The 25,440-nt window shown below is 49.9% G+C and overlaps 1 protein-coding gene across 2 annotated transcripts in view; it reads left to right on the plus strand.

The window, feature by feature from the left end:
• The window catches only part of VPS13D (vacuolar protein sorting 13 homolog D), a 2,738,381-nt gene that overhangs the window by 411,868 nt on the left and 2,301,073 nt on the right, over window positions 1-25,440 (plus strand). For both annotated transcript variants that reach the window (XM_085608633.1, XM_085608634.1), the window contains exon 20: window positions 7,823-7,974. In XM_085608633.1, the coding sequence (XP_085464759.1) occupies window positions 7,823-7,974 (152 nt within the window). The remainder of the gene's footprint in view (window positions 1-7,822; window positions 7,975-25,440) is intronic.

A 25,440-nucleotide genomic window follows, 5' to 3' on the forward strand; every position in this document is an offset into this window, starting at 1 on the left:
TATTTATTGATATATCTTTATAAATGAAATCTCCTGAGCAAATACAAGTTATTATGATTTGTCGGACTAGACACAATGAGCCAATTTGTCAATAGGGAATTTAAATATGCAGTGGCATTGCACTTACTATGAAGTCTTTGCGAATGGGAAATTCAATTTGAACTCCCCATTGACAAAGTAATGACCAGTCCTCAGTCCAACTGTGGGTTAGGACACATGCAATCTCAGAGAACCGTTAGTCTTATTGGCTGCTTATAATGTTTCTTAACCTGAGGTGGGACCAGTTTGTGTTTGAATTTACGTGTTAAAAATAGTGACGTTCCCATTCATTCATGCAGCCCCCCCATGTAGCTTTGTCTCATAATTATGTTGAAAATACTTTCCATTTAATATTTCTGTTTTACAAACACATCATAACCACATCTTTTAAAAAGGTTTTCAATTTCTGTGACATCTTTTAAGCGCATGCTCTCTACTTTTATCAGTGTAAGTATTCTACCATAAAAAAACAGCCTATAGAGGGAGGATAGAGGCTTTCTTACACTAGGCCTCAGGCTCAAAAGTGGCGCAAAGTTTGGATATGTGCTGGTCTGTTTTTTTTGTGCTTTTGATCATACAAAAATCATTAGTATTATTAGGCGGGCTGCATATTGGAGGCTAGACATGGCACTGACCTTAGTGGCATTCTATGAGGGCCTACCCTCTATATACAGCCACGGCAGCACTTCACTGTGGAGGAGGGACAACATCTGGTAAAATAGTGCTGAAAAAGTATGTGCATGTGTGACTCCTGCTGGCGCTAATTACAGTTTCTGTTTTTCTAACTGAGTTGAAAGACAAAAACATTATTTGGCGCCAGCGGTGCTTCCACCTGACGCCATGTACTTTTCTGTGCTACTGCCAGTACTGCCTGCTGCACTTATTGCCAATGCCATCAGCACTGTGTATGCCATGACCATTGTCTTTACTTTGTCAATGGGTAATTCGACCCACACGAACTCCCATTGACAAAGTAAAGACCACCAGTCGAAGGAAGGGGCCTGGCGTGTGTGGCCCGGCAGTAGTGCTGAGAGAGAACATGTGAGCCACGCCAGCGCTATTTAGTTTTAGGTCTCGCCTGAGCCAGCGCATGCGCTGCTCTGGCGAGACATTTAGTAAGCGGCTTCTCGAAGTGCTACCAAAGCGGCCACCAGCTTGCGGTCACGCGCACAAGCGCGTGCGCCACGCTCCGCTTCTCCAATAAGTGCTGCGCGCGCTTCCCTTGCGTGCTTTGCACAGAGCGCGTCATCGCGATGGTGTTCACTTTCGCTTTCACCGCGATCGCGATGCCTTTTGTTTTCACGGCTGTGCGGCGTTACTTTTACGGCTGCGCGGCCAATGCTTGTTCCCCATTTCCCGTGTGTCTCTGGGCACTTTCATTTCCCTCCTCTCCCATTTTTGTTCTCTTGTCGCCTATACCGCTATTCCCTGTCCTGCAGTTTCTGCTCTTTCATGCTTCGCCCCTTGCCGTCCTCTTTTTCCCTCCCCTCACATCTCTGCTCCTATCGTTACTTCCCTGGTGACCGGTCTTATCTACTCTCCTCCCTTTCAATTTCCAGTCACGTCGTCCTTCTACCCTTCTTATTTCTCCTACCTCCTTGAGTCCCCTTAGTATATGTTCACACACGCCTGCCATTTATAAACGTCGTACCATCTTTCTCTGCTCCCACTGTTTCCCTAAACTGGTACTTTATATTGTCTCCACAGCCTCCCTGTATCTGTTCCCCTCCCTTTGAGTTCCCCTTACCTCCGTTCACCTATCTTGCCCTCCTCTGACACTCCTGTTTGCCTGCTCATATTGCTTCCTCCCCAAATGTCTTTGCTCCTCGCTCTTAATTCATGTGTTTTTGTTTCCTCTCCCCCCTGTCTTGATCCCAATCACTACCGTCTACTCTTCATTGTGGCGAGGGCCCTTGCTCACAGGGGCCCATGAATTAGGACTGGCCCACTGACGAACACCAAGCATGCTTTCTGCTTTCTACCGTACTCTGACCCAGAGCGAGCCGAGGCTCTTTATTTATCACGTCTGGCTGCGTGCTACGTCATCTGGACGTCCTGTGGCCGGGTGGCTCACTACACCCGTCTTTTCTCCCACCTCTTCACCCCGCCTGTCTGTTCTCCTTGCACTCCTCTCTTCCATCTCGGCTTCCAGCCTGCTCTACCCTCCCCGATGACGACGACTCCTGTTCGCTCCATCCTGTCTGCGCTCATCTCCCTGCTGCCATTATTCCTCCATACTCTTGGCACCTCTCCTCTTCCTCCGCCTGTCTGCTTCTGCTTCTCGTTCTTCCTCCCTCTATTTCACTTCCTAGCGGGCTCCCCCCTTCCAGCTGGCACTGTCTCTGGGAGCCCTTTGGTACAATTTGCTGTCTCCTCGGGAGACATATACAGTTGTTGGACAGCTTGTTGGAAGCTGCAGGGAGCCCTCAACATGGGAGGGAGGTGCGATTGCCTGCTTTCTTCTTTTTGGCTTCTTAATTTTACTTAGAATCTCCCGTTCCCTTGCCTCGGGGTTAGAATTTGAAAGGCACAGATGTAGGAAGGAAGCCGTGCAGTTTTTGCAAATTGTCAAATATATTCTCTCTTGTTTTCTGGAAGAAAAAAAAAGTCTGTTGACTTTCCAACATTAATTCTCAAATGAAATGCAGGCTAAAAGGCTCACAAGCAATTTAATGATGTAGAACTGAAGCTAGAGACGTGTACCATGCCTGTTCATGTCTGCTAGTACCACCTCAGTACTGACCTGCTGCTTCGCTGGTAGTGTTCCAGCTACAAAGACGACTTTACAGACTTCTTACCAAAGCTGAAAGGCCACGTTATTGGCAAATGCTACGCAGTACAAAACCGCATAAGATAACACAGTGTGTCACTGTGCAGGGGTGTCTAAATTAAGCATCCCCGTTAGGGTTCTTTCATTAGTCAATATAAATGTCTTCTAAACCATCTTCTTCTGCTCTTAATGAAACCTAAGCCCATCTCCTTATGCTAGTGCGACTATTGGGACCAATACAAACTTCAATCGTCCTTCCCAACCCTCTCAATCATACGCCACAAAGATTAGATACTATTTTGAATTCCTGTAGTAGCATTTTCGACATAGCACACCCTAGTCTGGTATTATTGCAATATTCATATAGTAATATAAGTGATGGATCATGCTACAATACAGAAATACTGCTGCAGTTGCATCATAGACGAATTTAGGTAACAATTCACACTCCTGACAAGGCAACGAAGCACATAAGCAAACAGCACACTACCCCATGAGGGAGTTCTCACTTGGGAAAGAAATTGCCTGTGTGGGAAGCATTTTGGTGTGAATAGTGCTCCTATCTTGTCTTAGGTTGCTGTATCTACGGACGTAATCGGAGGAGGAGGTGTTGATTCTGCTGGTCTTTGTAGATCCACCTGTAAAAGAGACTTGTCCATAAACTATGCTATTGCTTGAAATCCGACGCCCTTCTAAACAACTACAACAATTTTTTAGGAATCTATATGAGCATCCATACTCCAGTTGGCATATGCAAGTGCAAGCCAAAGCCATCACCACCCTAGTACTCGAAAGACCTTGCTAACAATAAACAATCCATCTGCAAGCAGGAAAGAAAATGGAGGAAACAGAACTTTCAGTCCCTCCGTGTAACATGCAGACACACCAGCCACTGCAGTTCTATACCAACAATATCAACGGAGACACCAACTGAAGCAGAATGCTGTACAAGACAATCAATGTATTAAACACCTGATGAGCCTACCTATTCCTCACTCCACAGATAGATAAGATGGATACATTGTTATTGTTTCAAGTTATTTAACCCCTTCGACGCGCATGACGGAACGGTTCCGTCATGCACGTCGGTTGTGCTGTGCGCATGACGGAACCGTTCCGTCATGGCCCCGCCCGCGCACGGAATCTTCAGCGTGGCGCGGAAATCCGCGCCGCGCTGAAGAGGTTAAAACCATCACAAGATAAACGAGCATTGGCATAGCCAATAGGTCTCACTTTTGGGACCTTATAAGTATTTAGTTCTGCAGCACAATATCTTTGGTGCAATAACATCAACTGTTGCATGGCTAAAAACTGATAAGGTCCCAAAAGCGAGACCTATTGGCTATGCCAATGATTGTTGTCTTTCTAACTGAGTAGAAAGACAAATATCAGAATTTCGTGCCGGCGGTGGTAACTCGTATTTTTTTGTGTGCGATGTCATATATGCCAATCCATAACATAATGCCTAGCCAGCATCAGCCTTCTCAGAGTCGGACTGTCTGAGATTTTATAATATCTGCGACGGTGCTGGAATACATGCGAGACTCGCATGACGGCAGTCACGGCACATTTATTTTAAACGTAAAAACTTTCCATCATGCAGCCATTTTCTCCATAATTAAAAATCATAAATAGGTGGCTGATTCATGCCTACTATCAATTCAACTGAGAACAAGAATTTTGGAATGCCATTCATAACAAGTGGCGGAGCACACAACATTGACGAAGTAAAGTAAAGAGACTGAGCGAGAGGGGAAGGGTAGTGTGTGTGGGACAGCAGGGGTGCGAGTAAGAAGCAAGTAGAGAACAGGAGGAAGGTTTCCAGGTGTGATCAGTCATGAATCAGATGACTAGAGAAGCGTTTAAGCAGCAGTGGAACTGGGAGTGCTGATTGGCGGGTAACAGATTTTGGGGTGCAGGTGAGGCACGAGAGAAAGGCTGGAGAGGCAGAAGAGGCAAGACAGAAGTGGGGGGCTGGAGGAGTCAGGCAGGGTGAATGGAGTTCAGGAGAGGAAGAGTCAAGGCAGCTGTGGGACTGACAGGCTGAGCTGGGGGGATCTGCTGCACCAACAACAGCAGCAGGAAATTCGATGAATTAATAAGACTTCAACTAGGCTGCATCAACAACAGCATCAAGGGCTTGGCATGTGAATCATCGGTACTGTATCGATAAAATGTACTACCACATGAGTGACCTTTTGAAAATCTGTACTACTCAGCTCGCTGTGCAGCTCTTGTGTTTCAGTCAGGAATGGTCAAGTTTAGTTGGCAACTAACGCCTGTGGCCTGCCACCTATGATCTCTCCTCCTGCCGCACAAAAAGTGACACCAGGGGAGAGAGACAGCTTCCTTCCACACCTGCACTGCCTCACGTCACATGTGTACATTGAAATGAATCGAGAGGCCGCTAGCAACACTGCCACGTCTCAGTCACAGTTAATCCTAACGCTGCTCCTGCTGTTGTTGCAGCGCCAGGATTGGCTGGGGCATGGGACCTCACCGCTCATACTGAGACCGCAGGCTGTAGCTTTGAATCACCCTCGATCTCACTAATATGTGCTGTGTTGCCGAGACTCTGGAGACCTAGTGCGCATATTGGGCTGGCCGGAGAAAGTCTGCAGTTAAACCCGGCATGCACACTTAGGTGCACTGGGGCTACATAGTACAGCAGTCACGCCGGTGTCTGGGACTCACTGACTGGCAATTTTGTTTCAATTTAAGCCCCACCCCCTCAGTTCCACACTGGCTTGGCTTTCCAGTACCTGCCAGGTGCGCTCCTCACCTGATCAATTGTTTAGTTATGCTGCAAACTGCTGCAGAGATAATAAGGTTTACTAATCATTTATTAGGGGGGAATAAGAGGGCCAAAATAATGAGTGGGACAACGCCTCAGCGCCCTAACAGAGGCACCACCACTGTATCCTGGTGCTGTTCTGTGGGTATCAATCAAAGAGCCAGGTCTTGTGTCCGTTCCTGAAGTGAGTAAACACGGATAAAGCATGGAGGTGGAAGGGAAGGGTGTTCCAGGATTTGGCAGCAAGGTGGGAGAAGGAGCGTCCTCCGGTGCGGCAGCGGCAGATGCGTGGTATCTGTGCGAGTGCGAGGTGGGCGGAGCAGAGGTTCCTGGGAGGTAGATGGAAATTCAGGCAGTTGTTCATATAGGTGGGTCCTTGGTCATGGAGGGCTTTGTAGGCGTGGATCACAAGTATCGCATTGGCATCTTTTCTGGATAGGGTGCCAGTGGAGGTCTTTGGGGTTCCGGGTGATGTGGGTCCTCTTGGGCAGGTTGAGGATAAATCTGGCTGCTGCGTTCTGGATCATCTTGAGTCTTTTCATGAGTTTGGTTGTGGTGCCTGCATAGAGTCCGTTGCCATAGTCTAGCAAGCTGGTGATGAGGGCCTGGGCCACTGTTATTCCTGGTGCTGATGGGGAGCCACTTGAAGACTTCACAGAGCAGGCGGGGTTTGGAAGCAGGCTGAGGAGACAGCATTGACCTGACGCTTCATGGAGAGTTTCCTGTCCAGGAGGATGCCGAGGATACGGGCATGGTCTTTCGGAGTGGGGGTGGTTCCGAGTTCCGATATCTACCAGGAGTCGTTCAGAGGGAGGGGTATCTGCCGATGATCAGTACTTCAGTTTAGTCCATGTTAAGCTTCAGGCAGTTGTTCCTCATCCATGCTGAGACGTTCTTCTTACATTTGTGGAAGTTGGTCTTCATCGTGGTGGGGTCCGCTGAGAGCGAGAGGACGAGCTGGGTGTAGTCGGCGTAGGAGATGTCATGGGTTCTGACAATGTATGCGAGTGGTGTTATGCAGATGTTGAAGAGGGTTGGACTGAGGGATGAGCCTTGAAGGACGCCGCAGATGGTGCGATTTGGTTGTGAGGTGAAGCGAGGGAGACTGATTCTCTTGATGTACCCTGTGAGAAAGGATGCCATCCATCTGAGCTTATCGTCTAAGTTCCTGATCTCGCACAGTTGATCGATAAGGTCGAGCAGGATCAGAGCAGCTGATTCCCCTCTGTCGAGAAATGTGCGGAAGTCGTCTGTTACGGCGATCAGGGCTGTCTCGGTGCTGTGCTTGGCTCTGAAACGTGATTGGGAAGGGTCCAGCAGGTTGTTTCTCTCCAGGTGTTTAATGAGTTGGAGATTGACGGCTTTCACTACCCACTACTTTTGGTGCCCTAATCCGGCAAATTCTTTCAAGCACTACTCATGTCGTATCTGCACTGATTCACTTGGCCACAGAATTATATTTAAAAAAATCACGTATAGGGAATGAGGACAAATAAAATTTGAAATAGATAAAGCAAATTAATGCTTAATACCAGCCCTAGCAAAGTCATACACTTGAAGAGTATAATCCCTTTAGTACTCTGCGTGATTGTAAAAGAGTTTTTAGAGCCATTAAGCAGTTTATTTTATCTGATGAAGTTACATTGACTAGATGAGTAACCGTGGAGTGCATGCAGAAGCAGATGTACAACTAGCTTATAACAGTAAGCGATTGTACGTATAGATATGGCATTGACGGGGCTTAATGGGAAAACCCCAACGTCAGAAGATGGTGGGAAATTATAGACAGCATAGGCACTGGGTATCAACGTATTGCATGATTTGAATCCATAAATCCTGGGAAATCGTTAGGAAATGAAAGGCGTTCACTTGGGTAAGTATCAATGACCTCCAGATTCATAAAGGAACCAGCTAGCAGCTTTCTATCACAGCAGAAAAGTAATTCGATAAGAAAGAACAAGCAGCTGAACAGTATGCTTTGGCAAAGCTTGTTGCAAAGTAGAATGTCTGGTGTCATGATAAGCAGGAAAGCGGTGGAGTGTATGGTACTGCTTATCTGCCTTTGTATCCAGTATCTGATTTATTTTCACGTGCTAGATCTATGAACCTAAGGATCTGTGTTAAAGAATTTTGACTTCACTATGTCCGTGTTTTTATTAAATCATTCACAGCTGTACCTATGAACACATGAAAATGTTATTAATAATCTGTCCCTCCAGCTTTTGACATTTTGAACAACACTACTATCACGTTAAAGATGGAAAAGATTACAGTCGAGGCCGATTCAGAAGTTGCTTTTCCTATCAGCACGGATTCTTTGAGCCTAACAAACATCATGAAGATTGAAGGAAATTTTGTCAATAATGTTCAGGTATGTCGTAGTTTTAATAAAGGGTGTTTTAAAAGTGCATCATTTGTATTGCAAAAAATAATTGCATAATTAAGGATAACACAATAATTAGTTCATTTTCTAACTGGGCGGCATTCCCAGATATATGAAATAAAAAAACAATATGTTTTTTGGAAACGATTTTATGTTGATTCCCATGATATTAAAACAGCAATTTATTTTTGTAATTAGTCATACTTTCTTACTATCCTATTGAAGATTCTGAGTTTGTTGAAATAAACCTAAGTGTAGATAGGGGATTTCCAAGAAACATTACACAGCTGGATGCTAGGTGCACAAGAGATACTAAAGTGGTTAATTATGGTTTGGCAGGCCACTAAACTGATTGGCCAGTCTAGGCCCGGTGCTGCCTACTTGGCGGAAGCCGTTCCCCTGAATCGAGACCTCTCCGCCAGTTAGCAGAGCATTTTAGGCCAAAAATGGTTGCCTTTCAGGCCACCATCTCGTGGTAGCCTGTTCAACCGTGTTTTGGTTTCTCTGTGTTTCTTAATTTATTTGTTTCTAAGAAATACAATGTTATGGTGGGCCTTCCAACATTCATTAGTTGGCGGTACTCTAGTGGATGGGGTGCTGGATAATTGCTTTCACAGGTAGAGCCAGCTACCCACATCTAAATGGGGGGAGGTGGTGTGGGCGTGGATATGGCAGAGCGGAAAAACAACAAGTTTACTCAGATTCTGTCTGCCAAATTGTAATTTACCCCCTAATTCTGCTGTCCATCCCCATTGCGCCTATGTTACAATGAGTACCCCGATGTGAAAATACATGGTGACTCCTCAGCATCCTTTCTTCACTTCCACTTCTCAGCTCAGATAAAAAGGACATCCTTCTACGCATGTCTACAACGAGCAAGATTATTTACTATAGCTGCTCTTTAATTTTTGTGGTTTAAACAGTGCTAACCCTGACTGGATAGCATATCGTTCAAATTAAGAGACTGAGGCTGTATTAAACCAGAGCTGTGAATGGACTTGAAAAGCCAGTTTAACACTTACCACAGCTGAAGATGTGAAAAAAGTTAGCATTTTGGTCTAGATCTGAAGAGTGAAGTTTTCCTGTTCAGACTTCAGTGTCTTCCTTTGGCCGCTATTCCGACTCCCTGGAGTACAAGGCTTTAAACACCCCAATTCACTTCATGTCCCTTCAGTCACGCTAAAAGAAGTGAGTAGTTGTCCCTCAGCCCCCAAGCATACCTGCTTGACATAGGAAGCACAAGTGCAGTGATGATCCTTCACGATCGAAGTTTATTCACTTTATACACAGTGGTTCCTATTACAATCTCAGTGTTCCTCTCTCTGGCTCTCTGATCCTGATTATCAGGGCACCATTGATGCCACAACTTCCCTATGGCTCCATGTATTATCTCCCTTTGCATACATTTTTAACTAGGTTCCTGCTACTACGCAACCACCAGATGGACTCACGATTTTGGCATTGTCTCTCAATGGCTTCCAATAGCATTTATTTTATTCATATTTTGTCAGTTTGCCCCCACTCATGCGCACCTATTTTCATTGATGCAAGGTTGAACCTCCTCTCCTCTTGGGCATTGTCTCTCATTGGCTTCCAGAAGCATTAATTGTATTCATATTTTATATTTTTGCCCTTACTCATACTCACCTATCCTATTTTTGTGGTGGAAGGTAGAGCCTCATCTCCTTTTGAAAGAACGCAAGTGTATCAATTTTCAAATATTCAAAGTGGTATCAAAACTGTTGTAACAGAGAAGTTCGTTTTTGGCTTTAAGAGGTTACCGCTTTTTATTTTTGGCCATATCCCTGAATAGAATATAAATCAATCAACATGAATTGAATCAGGATGGAAAGGAATTAAGGGACAGTACCGAAAAGACCAACAGTAAAGTTTTAATAGATTTTAGTTAACATCTTTTCTAATGAATACTCACTCAAGCAGACTCCTTATAAGTGCCAGGCTGGATCTGAAACAATTCTGCAATGTAGAGGCGCTGGTGCCAGGTGGAGGTGCACAGCAGCAAACAAACGTCCACAGTACTTTACCGGAACTGATGAAGAAAGTCCATATAAGGTGCCACCGGATCCTCATCTGTTTTATACCGTTGTTCTGACTGTTTCGTGTTCCTCTTTTTCGGTACGTTGTCACCAACATTTTCTGACTTTTTTTATCCTGTTTGACTTGTAGAAACTGTCGGTGAAAGACCCAGATTGCCTTTAATGCCTGCGGAAGGCATAAAATACCTTGTTTTGTGGCTTGTGTTCTGCATTGAACATGAAGGCTATTCTTAAGCAGGAGGACACGTTCATTCTAGCCTCTCTAAAGGTGATGCTGATGACCCCTTACAAATTGTGTGCACTACCTAGGAGATATTCACCAGAAAAAAAGAAACGGAAGACACCGCAAATATAATCTGTCCACTTCTTCCTCTTGTAATTAATAAAGGAACACTCAGACTTCTAAAAAAAAAAAATGTTTGTGTTGCATGAAATTTCAACAAAGGAGGTGTATTTTGCCCCTTCAAAAGCCTTTCATAGTCAGAGTGAAGCTTTTCAAAATATTTGACTGTTCTGGGGGTCCTGGCACCCACTGGCATTCCCTTGCAGAGGCACTATGTCACAACCTGTGTCATTTGTACCATGCTGCTTCGCTGCAGTGTTGGCAGCTTCAGCTCCAACAAATTCCACTCCAAAGCAGGTACGTAAGACACTGGCAGATGATTAACCTGAGACACAGCCTTCAGAGTCGATGCCTACCGTGCTGATACTGGCATCAAAGCCGCTTAGGACATCAATGTCAAATTTATTTCTGCGATATGACTAAAAGAAATCTAGCACCTACCTTTAGGAACAGGAGATGCGTCCGATACCACCAGCCACTTGACCAGAGGCTTTTACCAGATGTCATGAACTGTTCAGGTTAACCTCTGTCGCACTGGATTTTCCAGTATCAACTCCCCCTCATTAGGATGACGATAACAGCGAGGCATACAGCTTGCCTCCACAAGTGTATTTTGATTCTGATTTAAATGCTGGTTTTCTAGACACCTACCTAGAGTCTGATTTTCTAGTCTCTGATGAACCCTCTTCTGACGAAGCTCAGTTCACTATGGTGAATAAAAAAGCACCAGCGACTTTCTCAATACTGTTACATTCGTAACAACCTGAATCCAATTTCTTTAGGCAGATGCTTACAGGGAAGCAATCTTCAGAGGCTATTATGCTCCTCAAAGTGACAATTATTTATGGAGTATCGAAGACCGTTACAAGGTAAGCACATGAAATTCAAGTTTGCTCTTGTCACTAATGAGTTATGTTTTGAAGAAATAGCATAGGTTGAACGTGCGTGAAACAGAATTAAGATAAATATTTTTCATTTTCCAGTATAATTTCTAAGTCAAGCCTGTAACAGCCATGACGCGTCCTTGACCATAATCTCAGCATAATCTTTGTACTTCTGTATTGCTTTGACGAAACTCCTAATGTAAAGTACTTATTCGTGTAGCTTTTGGAGCATACACTATCAATTTCAAATATTGGCTTTTGATAACCGATAAGGGATGACAGTTTGAAAAGCCTCATATCCTTGATTTGTGCTACAAGACAGCCTTCGAGATATATATTTTATTTTGGTCATGGCCTCATACATGGGCTGAGGCATGTTTTTCAATTGCATCCTTCCTTACCTTACACCTAAATAGTCAGAAGGCTACTTACTTGGTCTTTTCACTAATTAGTCGGAAACCATTGTCAGACATTCCTGCCCCATGTCTTCCTTATGTTTGCATTTATGCATCAATTAGCAGATCTTGCTTGAAGCAAAATGTTTCAAATTTCCTCAACATACATTTTGGAAAGGTGTTGGAATACCGGCTTTATCTGCAATATATTGGCATCGGCCAAGCCAATGGATCTGTCTCTCCTATAGTGCATGTTTCCACATAGAACAGACACAGACAACATTTACAGTCACACATGCGCACACACAGCCCATACTATCCCACAGACACACTGACCACACAGACAGCACATACTAGTCTCCACAGGCACAGAGGCAAGTACTCTTGCATATGATGCTTGTATCGTGCATGTATGGACATTGTGTGCCTGTGGGATAGCTTTTCTTTGCATATGTAACTGTACATGTTGCCTATATGCATGTTTTCTGTGTGCACATATCTACCTGTTGTGTGTGTGTGTGCAGTTGTGTGTGCATGCAGTAAAGGAAAGCCAGTTAAGTTATTTTTCTTAGTGCTTAGTGTATACGGTTGCCACTTTACCTCATATCACAGCAAACACAGTTCTCTTGGAAAGACCTTATGCCTCATGGATAATTAAATGAACTTTAGTACTGCATTGCATTACTACGTAAAAATAAAGTTGATCCTGCCCTCTTGCCTTCAGTCTTAGACTTTGGGAGACCTTTCTAAATTATGATTTGGTTACTACTGCAATTCTTTCATTATTTTGCATGTAGAGACAGCTGCAGCTGTATTTCACACAAGGGTCTGGAAAGCTAAAAAATTGTAACAGGCAGTAAGTTTAGACGTGATTTTACTAGTTCTTTTCAGGGCAGAAGACATGTTGTGGTACTCAGCTCTGTCATATAGTCTGATATATAAGCTCCCAGAAATGAAGATCACCTATTTTCAAAACTGGGTGCATACTCACCACTTTACACTAACCCATAAAGATTTGAAGATAGTGTCTTCGGTTGCAGACCCATGCAGAGGCCTGGCCCTTTAAGGAGTTATTTGGTGGGCCTAGGTTACTGGAGTGCATTAACAGTAGAGTTGTGGCACACCTGGATTGCATTTGTAGTGTGCTTTGGGTAACTGGACTATGTGTGCAAGATCAGAGTGGAGGCAGCAGTGTGACCAAGGTGAGGAAGCCAGAGTAAGTGGATTGCACTTCAGCGAAGTAGGGGTGAACTCTGTGAATGCCATAGACGTGTGGCAGCCTCCTGAATTAAACAAGTATCTGGCACCCAATTATGGATAGAAGTGAGCAAAACAGAGGACCAGGCAGACTTCATCAGTTCACGCTCCTGTGGTCCCCCAGCAATGTGTGCCTGCTCTGGGATGTATGACGTTACAACGTATACTTTTACAACGCATGCACTTACAACGCAATTTTTACATCGCAACATCCACTACAACGCATTCCATTACATCGCATTACACTACAACGCATTTTAAAAAACTACCTTTACAACGCATTCCATTTCATCGCATACTACCTTTACAACGCATACCATTACAACGCATACTGTTACATTGCATTTAAGGTAAGTATTGGATAGTATAGGGGTAAAAATTACTATTCTAACTCCAGGGGGTGCAACAGTAGGTTAAGTGTTGGATAGTGTAGGGGTTAAAAATTACTATTCTAACTCCAATGGTATGCATTGTAATGGTATGCGTTGTAATGCCTGCGTTGTAGTGACATGCGATGTAGTGTCATGCGTTGTAATGGTATGCGTTGTAATGGTATGCGTTGTAGTGTCATACGTTGTAATGGATGTTCCGTTGTAATGCCTGCGTTGTAAGTGTTGTGCGTTGTAATAGTTGCGTTGTAAAGGTTGTTTCCCCCTGTTCTGTAACAACCTGATCAAACCAGTCCCATCCAACCACCGTGGTCCCAGTCACAGCACCAGCACAAGGAGAGATCAGCACCCCATTGCTTTGGTCTCATTTGAGACTTGCAGTGAGCAGGAACATTGATGATACTCTAGAAGAAAATAAAGAAGGTTGGCATTTTTGGTTTAAAACAATATTTGAATAGATAGAATAATGATTTGTTTGCAATGTGACGAACAGTTTGAATAGTACAAGTTGTTTAGAAAGTGGTGGTTTACAGTTGTGTGTCACAACTTGCTTTGAGGTGCCCAAAGGGACCCTCCCAAAGTGTTTAGGTTACATTCAAGAAGGGTAAGGCAGCAGCTTTTGCCCTCTACAGGTGATTTTGTTAAAAAAATTAGTCCGGCTGCCACCTGCTGTTAGGTTCAGTCCTTTGCAAAACTTTACCATTTTGACCTGGTTAGAAGGGAGAATCTCCGTGTAGGTGAGCATCAGTAATGCGTATTGGCTCTAAGTCATCAGCCGCCTTCATTCATAGGTGGCTTTAGGAGTGGTTCACATGTGGTCTTTCCAGGAAAGAGTTTCTGTTAGAAGAACCAAGTTATTTACCTTTAGTAAGTTTCTTTGCAATGTGTACACAACTTCCCAAGATTTCTTATCACTCTCCCAACTCCATTCTCTGAGGGTGTTTATTTCATTGAGGTTTTGACTTTTATTTATTTGGGGGAACATGGGGAATCTTATATCACAGCACCCATTAGTAACTTTTATGGATCTACTGCGTCCCTTCCTTGGGGGCCTGAGCGTATCTGCAGCTGCCCATCACCACCTGGTGCCCATGAAGTGCATCTGCTATGAAAAAAGGTTGAGTCCCTGTCTGCCACTTGGGATTAGTTTCATATAAGGATGCTAGTTGTATTCCTGAAGATAAGTAACTTTTCTATTGTTGTCTTAGTTTTCTTGCATTGGAAGGCCAAATGGTCCTGCCTAGCAAGCACTAAAGTGCTTGCCACTGAAAATTAAAAGGCTTCTGCATTGATCTATGCGGAGAATGGAGTTAAGCGCCTACGGAAAACCCTGTGCAAGTCATATAGAAGAAACATTGATCATGTTGTCTTCCACTTCATTCTGTGGCTGAGCTGCTGCGCTGGCAGGACTAGCCTGGTGTCTTTGTGCTTGCAGCCAGCAGTGTGGTCCTTTAGCTTTCTGGAGTACAGAACAAGAATCGCAGCAGTGATGCAGCAGAATGCAGCACTGGGTGAAAGATGTCAAACTTGGACTTAATCTTGCCTTCCGAAGCGAATTCCACGATTTACATAATGAGAGCCTCTTCAAGCCTTATATCTATGTTTAAAACGTTTTTATTGAGACAAAACAAACCATGGGGGAGGGGGACAGGAGGCAGGATACGTGGAATACAGTCAAAGAAGAAGGGATGCATCTCCAGAGGGTTGGCAATAGGTGAAGCGTTGGCTCAGAGGGAAGAACACAGTAAATGAACGCTAGAATTACAAGCTGTGGAATCCCACGCGCGTATCCGACACCCAAAAGCAGAGCAATAAACCCCCCCCCAATCAACCCCTCAACAGAACACAGTCCCCCCCCTCCCATCCCCCATCCTCCCAGTACAAAAACAACAACACTCCCCCCTCCCCCCGTCCTATGGTCCCGCAGCAAAGTAGCCCTAACCAGGAAGCCCCGCACAGCCCCCCCCCCCCCCGCCGGGGGTCCCCATCTCACATGTAAGCTAGTCCGCCGGGGTCACCGGCGGCCGCAGCCTGAGAAGCCTAAGATACCTCGGGCAGGTGAGCTCCCGGAATTCAGTGGACAGCAGCGCTAGAAAGGGTTGCCATAGCTCCTCAAATTGGTCTATCTCCCCCGCAACCGTAAGCGACAGCTTCTCCATCCCCAGCACATGCCAGAGTCTGTGCAACCAACCGGTGATGGAGGGGGCGGTGGATGTGCGCCAGTGGATCAGAATGTTCTGAACCGCAGACCCCAGCGCTATCGCAATCTGCCTACCCCTGCGGGACTTCAGTGGGTACATTAGGTCATTGGGGAGGCCCAGCAGGACATACGCCGGGAGGCGCGGCAGCTCTATGCCAAAGTGCTCATCCACCTCGTCCAGAACTTCCTTCCAGTAGGCGGTCAGCACTGGGCAATCCCATAGGATGTGTGTAAGGGTACCTTCCTGCCCGCAGCTCCGCCAGCACCCCTTGTCAGTGTGTCTATGCATTTCATACAGTCTCTCCGGGGTGTAGTACCAGTATGTGGACACTTTAGTGAAGGTTTCCGTAAGGCCCGTGTGGTATGCAGAGTGCCGCGCCCGATACGCAATTTTATCCCATTCCTTGTGGCTGAGTGTCCTACCCAATTCCCTGTGCCAACGCTCCCTCCCCGGATTGTAGTAGTGAAACGGCGGGGGTTGTAGGTGTTTGTACAGATCAGTGATCAGTTTAGCGTCGGAGGTCCGAGTAGCCAACCACCGCTCATACGGTGTAATTGGACGGGCAGCGGCGGCACGCACCTGAGGCTGGAGGGCCCAATGCCGAACTTGCATGTAGCGCAATCTGTCCAGCTCCGTCAGGCCGAACTCCTGGCGGAGTTGCTGAAAAGGAACCACTCCTTCCGGGCCATAGATCTGGAAGAGTGCCCTGCAGCCCGCCTGCACCCAGTGGGAGAAAACCCCCGGCTCCATCCCAGGGGAGAAGTCCGGGTTGCCCGCAATGGGCGTGAGCGGCGAAGGGAAGGTGGTAAGGCCCCGGGCCTCACAGACCGCGTCCCACACACGCAGGGGGACCCGCGTAACAAAGGAAGCGTAAAGATTAGCGGGGCGGTGCGCGCGGCGCAGGAATGGAACCTCTTGTAAGGTGCGGCCCGCCACTGCCTGGTCTTGGAAGAGCCAATGTTTGTCGGACTCCCACCTGCTCCACTCCACCAGATAGCGGAGCTGTGCCGCCTGAAAGTACTTACGGAGGTCCGGAATGCCGAGACCCCCCGCTTCCGGAGCAAGCGTGGAGAGGACCCTCTTCATGCGTGGCCTGCGGCCCTGCCAGACAAAGCGGGAGATGTCAGCCTGCATTTGTCGTATCCAGCCCACCGGGGGTTGGAGTGGAAGGGCCCGGAAAAGATATAGTATCTGGGGCAGCACCGTCATTTTGACCGCCGCGATTCGCCCCAGCCAGGACAGCAGGCCCTTGTTCCAGCGGCCAAGCTCGTCCTTGATCTTCCTGCTGAGGGAGGCATAATTGGCCGTAACCATCTCCGACAGTGTAGGCGCCAGCAGAATCCCCAGATACGGCACCGTGGACGAGGACCACTGCATGGGGAAGAGCCGTTGAAGATCCCTCCTGGTTTCCGCAGCCAGGGACACGTCCAGTGCCATCGACTTGCTCATATTCATTTTGAAGCCGGCCACCCCCGCGAAGGCGTCCAACTCTCGGAGGCAAGTAGGCAGCGACCTCCTAGGGTCGTCCAAAGTCAGCAGGACATCGTCCGCATAGAGACTGACGGTGTGGACGTACTGGCCCATCCGGACCCCGACAGCATCCGGATTGTCACGAATCCTCTGAGCAAACGGCTCCATGTAGAGGGCAAACAGGAGCGGCGAGAGAGGGCAGCCCTGCCGCGTGCCGCGCTCGATGGCAAAGCTACCAGAGCTACACCCGTTTACCCGCACCGACGCTGAAGGATGCTTATAGCAATTAAATACCATGGTGCGGAACTTATCGCCGATTCCCAGTTTCTTAAGGACCCGCTCAAGATACGGCCAGTGAACTCTGTCGAAGGCCTTCTCTGCATCAACGGACAACAACATCCGCTCCCCCGAGATCCTTGAGGCCTTCTCCAGAACATGTGTCACCCTCTTGGTGTTGTCAACCGTCTGTCTACCGGGCACAAAACCAGCCTGGTCCGCCTCCACCAGGTCGGGGAGGTGTGGACCCAGCCTGGCTGCGAGAATCCCCGTGTACAACTTGAGGTCGACATTTAGGAGAGAGATGGGCCGGTATGAGCCGCAAAGGGCCCGGTCCTTCCCAGGCTTCGGGATTACCGCGACCGTCGCCCTCAGGAGATCCGGAGGGATGGCTCCCGGTGCGGAGAAAGAGTTAAACAGCCGCGTAAGGACAGGGGCCACGGCCGTGCAAAAAGTCTTGTAGAATAGCGACGTGAACCCGTCCGGGCCCGGGGCCTTGCCATGTTTCAGCCGCGCAATAGCTGAAATCACTTCCTCCACATGGATGTCCCGCTCCAGGTGGTCAGCCTGAGCCGGGTCCAGTACCGGGAGGGTCACCGACTCCAAATAGCTATCGGTCTCCCGTGGCGGGGAGGGCTCCTCAGCATACAGCGCCTCGTAGAAGCCGCGGAAAGACTCCGCTACTTCCGCGTCCCCGGAGACAACCCCCCCGTCCGCGCCCACCAATTCTTTCACGACGCTGCGCTGTTGCGCGACCCGGAGCCGGTGTGCTAGGAGCTTGCCACATCTGTCCCCCCCAGTGTAGTAGGCATGTTTCAAACGTAAGGCGGCGTACTCCGCCCTATCAAGATCCAGAGCCGAGAGGAGCTTCCTCGCTGCCTTCAACTGCCTCCAGACCCTCGGCGCTCCCGTACGGCGGTGGACCTGCTCAAGCTCCCGAACTTGAGCCGTCAACTCATCCCTCTTCAGTTGTCGCTCCTTATTCTCGGCTGCAGAGATAGAGATGAATTCCCCCCGTAGGACGGCCTTCAATGCCGCCCACTGTGTCGCCTGCGAGGTGTCAGTGTTGCTATTGTGAGTGAGATAGTCCTGTATGACCTCCCCGATGCGTTGCACCACCGATTTTTTGTGTAGAAGTGTGTCCCGGAGGCGCCACACCCCCCGAGAGGGGGAGGCCGCCGGCCACTGGAAAACGCCGATAACTGGAGAGTGGTCAGACAGGGTCAGGACCCCGATGTCCGCCGCCGTGGCAGCGGCACGCATCGGTCCACTCACCAGGAGGTAGTCCAGCCGTGAGTAAGTGCGGTGTGCGTGCGAGAAGAAAGAGTAGTCCCTATCCGTGGGGTGCAGGGAGCGCCAGAGATCATGCAAGTCCATGTCCGCAATTCGGGCCTTCCCAGCCTGGGACAGTTCCCCCGTCTGCGGGAAGCGCTGCGCCGATCTGTCCATCCCAGAGTCAAAGACAATGTTGAGGTCTCCGCCCAAGATAACGTGTCGGTCCGGGGAAGCAGTGACATCCACCAGCGCGGAGTCTAGGAAGCGCTCCTGGTGCTCGTTTGGGCTATAAACGGAGCCAACCGTAAATGCTATGCCTCCCAGGCTCATGCGATACGCAAGGAGCCTCCCCTTCTGTTCAGCACACTTATGCAACACCTCCCCCCGAAAGGAGCTCGCTAGGAGAATGGCTACCCCTGCCGTCTTGTTCGCTGCCGAGGAAAAGAACTGGGTGGGGAACTTAGCAGAGCGCATCCTGTGGCAGTCTCGGGGCAATAAGTGTGTCTCCTGCAAAAGGCAAATGTCCGCCTGCGTCCCCTCCAGCAACGACAGGATCGCCCTGCGCTTCACCGGGTTATTCAGACCCTGAACATTAAGGGTCACTACCTTTAGGCCCGGCATTCCTCGCAGGGATCGGGAGCGCCATGCAATGGGTAGGGAATCAGCGGGTGGGGCGCGCGGGGCCGCAGCGCGGGACAAGCCAAGACAAAGCGGGCAAAGACAACATCGGACGGGACCTTCCCAACCCCAAAACAACCCCCTCCCCCACCCAAAACACAACCTTGGCAACTAGCCATCCCCAAACTCAAACACCCCATAGTCTCAGTCAAGCCCCAAAACGGGCAAGTCCGTAGAAAATAGCAAAGTGGACGTCCAGCCACTCACCTCCGCCCGCTCCCCCCCAACCCCCCCGCCCCGTGCCAAGCATGTTAAGAAGCTAAAGACATCTCCCCCCGGAGTGTATGTTAGGCCGTCAAGGCCACGCTAGAGGAGCCGATCGAGTCCCCGGCCGCCGCCCTCAGGGCGTCTGCCATGTCCGCCCTAATGGTAGGGGAGTCCGGGCGCCCTGCACTGGTCGCCGAGCGCCGCCTCGATGACCTCCGCCGATTCCGTCCCTCCGAGGACCTCCACGACGGCGTAGCTCCCTCTTCCTCCGCTGCCGTGAGCCCCAGGACACCACAAATGTCTTGCAAGGAGCGTAGCTGATGCAATACCCCGTTCCACCGAAAAATCAAGCGGAAGGGGTGACCCCAAGAGTACGGCGTCTCATGCTCGCGCAAAAAGTCAGTGGCAATCCTAAAGGACCTGCGTTTCTGTAGAGTGATGGCAGAGAGGTCCTGGTACAGCGCCACCGGCCGATCCCGAAAGGTCAGGGGCTGTTTCCTGCGGGCTTCAGCCATGATACGCTCCTTTAGTGGAAAGTCGGGCAGGAAGGCCAGAATGTCCGGTGGGGGTGCCGATGGCTGGCGCTGGCGGCCAACCCTATGCGCCCTGTCGATGCTGATGGGAAAGTCCGCGGCCTCCCCCAGGATTTCTCGGAACAGGGCCCGCAGATAGCCCCCCAGATCGGACCCCTCATCCGCAGTCGGCACGCCACGCACTCGGATGTTGTTCCTCCGAGATCTGTTCTCGAGGTCCTCAGAGTGGGCCTGGAGCTCCACACACTGTTCCCGGAGGCGAAGAACGTCCTGCTGGAGGTGGACTATCTCCTCCGCTCGCTGTTGGCCCTCCGTCTCCACCGCCTCCACACGCTCACCTAGGCCCTCCACCTCTCTGCGCACTTCTCGGACCTCGCTGGCCACCTCCCGCTTCAGTGTCTGGAAGTCCTCCCTGAGGGAGCTAAACAGTTCCTCCATGAAGGCCCTCGTGACGGGTGGCTCCCCTCCAGTCACATCCGCCGGAGCCCGGGAGGGCCCCGGCGAGGGCTGTGTCCTGTCCCGCAAGTGCTGGGCCCTGCCAAGCATGTCCGGCAGAGTACGGTCCCCTTTCTTCGGGCCTCCTTTCCCAGCCATCGTCAGCTCCGCAGTCGGGCCCCGATCCAGGCGCCCCAGAGATGCTCAGCCGCCGGCAAGCACTCGGGCCGGGGGATCCCCCACAAGTGAGGTCGCTGCGTCACAGGTGACAAAATGGCGGCCGAGCCCGGTCACCGTCAGCCGCAAGAGCTAGCGTGAGACAACCAAGGGGGCCGCAGCGAGGGGGTCCCAACAGCTCATCCCTCCGGTAGTCAAGACAGCAATATCGGGAGGTCGTGTGCAGCCAGCATCCAGGGCTCAGCGGAGGTCGCCACCACTGCTCCTTCGGGGACAAAATGGCGGCCGGGCGGAGCAAGCCACACCGACTAGGCCCGGCGACACCCCCGGGGCCTCCGAGGTGCCCCGCCGTGAAATAAGTTCCACCACCGGCCCCCGTTAGTCACGCACAGGGGGCCAGATGATCCGGCCCCAACAAGGAGTCCGCCGTACCTCGGCTAGGGGTCAGGGCCTCCGCAGTGCCAGGTGTCGCCGTCACCAGTCCGAGTGCCGGGGCACCCGTCCCAAGCCCTCCACACCGTCGGGCCCCTTCCCGCCAGGCTCCTTCAGTCACCGTCGAGCGGCGGGCCAGATCCCCTCCAGACCGCAGCTTTCAGCACCAGGCCCAACCGAGGCGCCCGGACAGCTCTCCAATACGCTCCGCCCCTCGGGCTCACCGCCGTCGTCCCCTGATCTCAGACGAACTTTTGGGGGGGTTCCCCCGGGGCGATCCGGACCAAAACAGCACCAATGTGTGCCCCTGATGTTCCGCCACGCTCCTCTCCCGCGCTGAGCCTCAGCGGGGGGAGAAAAGCATAACAAAAAGGCTTTAGCTTGGCCGGGCCGGAGGAGCTACGGGAGGAAGCGTCCGCTCACCCCGCCATCTTGGCCACGCCCCTCAAGCCTTATATCTGATAGACTTCTAGCCACAGATTCCTTACCTTAGAAACCCTCAGGTGTCATACTGGATCCTGAGGATTTTGGAGCACTAGGTGGTGTCTTTCAAATCTGCGTCTTCAGGGTCATCTGCACCGGAAGTGATGTGTGTGGTACCTATCTAGACACCACCCTGGGGCACTGGCACAGTTCTTCCCTTTCCTCACCAGATAGCGCTAGTCCATTCTGGGCTACATTCAGTGATTTTTTGACTGACTTTTTGTTGACTCGTTTTGAGAGTTTTTCCTCTCTTGGTGTGAGGAATGTCACCCAAGAAACCGGCTACTGTAGAGCCATGTGGAGCCTGTAACAGGCAGATGTCTGTGACAGAGCCCCACTTGGTGTGTTTGTGGTGCTTGTAGAATGACCACTCCAAGACCTGTGAGGACTGCTGCACCATACACCCGAAGGTACGCGAGGGAGCAACCCCTCAAGCTCCTTGTTGCCCGCCATTGGACGCCTCTGCGACCGTTAAAATCTTGGTCATATGAAAGGTCCAATGATTGTTCAAGGAGCTGCACCCGGGGATTGTCTTCTCACTCCGAATTGTCGGGGAAATCAGGTGAGCCCCACAAACACAAAATATCCAAGAAGTAGGAAGAGGTCTATGACTTTACTGCGCCCGTCGTCATCTGACAAGTCGCGAAGCGTCTGCACTCCAGGCGTTGGGCTTCGGTAGAGCCTGAGTTCAGGGTCTGTACTGCGCTTCCCTGACTTTCCTGGAGCCGGAACGACCCCTGTACAGCTCAAAGAATATTATAAGGCCATGCACCTCATATTTGGGTGGCCGAGACCCTCTGGAGCACCTTTGTGTTCCATGGGTTCGGGAGGGCCCCTACTGGATCCCTGCCGGCAGGTTCGCCCTTTGTGCCAGTTGAGCCCCATGAATCCTTTACTGGATCCACAGCAGAGTCACTGGCGAGACTGAGACCATCCTCAATGCATGCTCCAGTGTTGACGCCCTACTGAGGCACACTCCCTATCCTCATTCCCGACTCCTACACGGCACCAGATGGGCATCGGCTGACGCCTGTGCAGACGACTATGATCTACAAAGTGGAGCCAGTGCCTTTTACTCTTGATAGACCTCGAGAGGGAAAGGAATGGGAGGGGTCTGAGAACCCTTATGGTTACCAGCATCCCTTAGATGAGGAGGACAACTGAGGGCCAGTGGGCTAGACACTTCGACGGACATTTTCTTGGTTTCTCCTCCTACCGTGGCTACGGAGGAGAGAGCCTCTTTTGCCAACGTGGTACATAGGGTGGTTGAGGTCTTGGACCTTAACCTGCTCTCAGTGGCGGTCAAGGCAAACGTCTTGACAGAGGAGCATCAGCCGGGATTCACCCCCTCTGAACCCTTACTCCCTTTTAATGAAACCCATACTGATGTCCTAGGTGGAGCCTGGTCCAAGCCCTGCATAGGGGCTCCTGAGCATAGGACAATTGTCTGCCACCATTGCCTCGCTCATTTGGATCCCAGTTTCCTTACTCAGCAAAGGGGACAGTGCCCAAAATGCTCTTTTTTTGACACTCAAAGAATTTCCAATCCCCCAATTGACATTAATAATAGGATGAATGTTAAATGGCCTGTTATCATGTTGCACCCTGACATTCTTGCTAATATGAATACTAACATAGCAGATAAATTGAGCCATATGTGGCTGAGAATGAGGTTCTAATAATTGAAATACATTCCGTATTATCTGCGTTATTAAAAGGAATTTTTGATGAAGAGGTTAAAGTTCAACCCCTAAGACCCAAAGAAACATCACGGTTTGATAGGAAGTGTAGGGAAGCAAAATCCAAACTGATAACTGCTGTCAAAAAAATGACAGATGAGCTATCCAAGAAAGCAGGAAGGATTATAAAAACACAATTTATCAGCAGAAGAAAACAAGTGGCGGGACTTTTTTAAATACTCTAAAGTGTGGTGACAGTGGCTCATTTTTGCACATTCTTGCATTTGGAAGCTCCAAAATAACTAGGAGCAAAGAATTTTTTATCTAGCCACACACATGGCACCAGCCCTTTTCTGATGGATACATCTGCCTGTGGATTCTTCACCTTTTAAATTACCCCCATGCGCAGCAATCCACAGAAACATTTCTCCATAACTCTCCCACGTTGACAAGGACATCACAATGGAACGGCTCTGCACGCGACTCTGTGGGACATCATCAGATCCATAAGACGACCTTGTTGGTGTGCTGACGTCAGTTCCCTTTTTGCGCCGTTGACTTGTATCAGTTTTTCCAGGGCTTTCCATTTCTGGGAGTTTCTCTGTTGCAAGTACTTCTTGTAATTGTAGCAGTGATCATGGCTACCCAGGGGAAGCCCGGTTTTAAGTCATGCAGGGGATGTGGGGGTCAAATGTCGATTATTGACCCCCATGAAGATTGTTTATGATGCCTCTCTTCGGACCACGACGTCTGGGAGTGTTTGTCATGGAGGCACATGAACCCCAAAGCCTTAAAGGAGAGGGAGGCCAAGCTGTTCATGACCAAGGCAAAAAAACAGTAAGAGGTTAAAGGAGGTCGAGATCCAGGTCCAAGTCACTGACTCCGCATACTTTGAAGTCATCGAGGAAACATAAAACGAAGCAGCACCATGGATCTCGGTGTCGGTCCTCAAAGGATGAAATCCTGAAAGAGACATGTTATTGATAGATTCTTTACCTTAGAATATCCCAAGACGTCAGACTGGAAAGTTTTCGTCAGCAGTACCACTGTGCGTTGGTAGGCGTCGTCGTACGGCTCCGCGTACGTAGTTGACGTAGCTGGAGCTACTTAGATGCGCCCACGCGCGCTGATGTCAGTTCTTTCTTTTTCCGCGCCAGCAAGCGCAGATCCGGAGAGAGCGGTGCCCCCAGTCATTTTTTGACTTAGTTTTTGGGGGGATTTTTGTCTCTGTTTTTTGACTACTTACACTCCAGGTGCATAGGGATGCCCGGTTTCAAGTCTTGCGCTGCCTGTCCACGTATGATGACGGTGACGAATCCACACCGTGAGTGTCTCTACTGCCTGGGGCGCGACTACGACTCCGAGTCGTTCTCCCACTGCCAGGCCATGGCCCTGAAAACTCTGCAGGAGCGGTCACGTAAGTGGCTAGAGGCCTGGGAGTCGGCTCCGCGCGGTTCCAGGTCCTGTGGGTGGTCGGGGGACCGGATGCAGAGCCATCACCACCATTCGAAGTCTTTGCACTCGGAGTCAGGTAAGGCGAAGCACAAGAAGTCGAAGAAGTGCCGTCGCTCTTCACCTTCCCCTAGCCGGTCGCGTGACGCAGCTGAGGGTGCAGGTGGCGCCACCCCTGTGGCTCCGGTGGAGCCTCCGCAGTTGCCGATGGCCTACCCGCCGTTTCCGGGTCCATCGGCGACTCCGGCCCAGCTGCAGGAGTTCCTGTCAGCCATGGCACATGTCTTCGGACCGTCCGGCCCCGCTAATGAGCCTTTGGGCCCCGCAGGCCCGACTGGGGGTCCTCGTTCTTCGACGTCGCCGGCTCCGGCCCGACGTCATGGACGACTTCGGTCTCGATGCCGCGAGACCCCCAAGGATCCCCGTCCATGTTGGTTGGCCCAGTGTGACCTCCATCGACGTCGCCGCTACTGGCGTCGGCAGACGCCGTCCCTGGCCTCCTCCCCGACGTGGAGACGGCACCGGAGGGGTGTCAACCGACTCCGATGCCGTTTGGGAATTTCTTTCCGTTTCCTCACCCACCTCCTTCTGTCCCACCTGTTCGGCAGGCTGTGGAGGATGGGGAGGACTGGCAGGGGTCTGAGGACCCTCTCGCAGCACAATGTGAGTTAGACCCGGACTGGGATGAGGATCTGGGGGATGCAGGTGACCAGGACTGTGCTCCTGAACCTGGCACACTGTCTCCTTCTACCGTGGCTACGGAGGAGGGTGGTTCCTACTCTATGGTGTTGCGTAGGGCGGCCGAGACTCTCCACCTCGAGCTTCTTACCG

The sequence above is a fragment of the Triturus cristatus genome, chromosome 1_2, assembly GCF_964204655.1.
Source record: "Triturus cristatus chromosome 1_2, aTriCri1.1, whole genome shotgun sequence".
Taxonomy (NCBI): domain Eukaryota; kingdom Metazoa; phylum Chordata; class Amphibia; order Caudata; family Salamandridae; genus Triturus; species Triturus cristatus.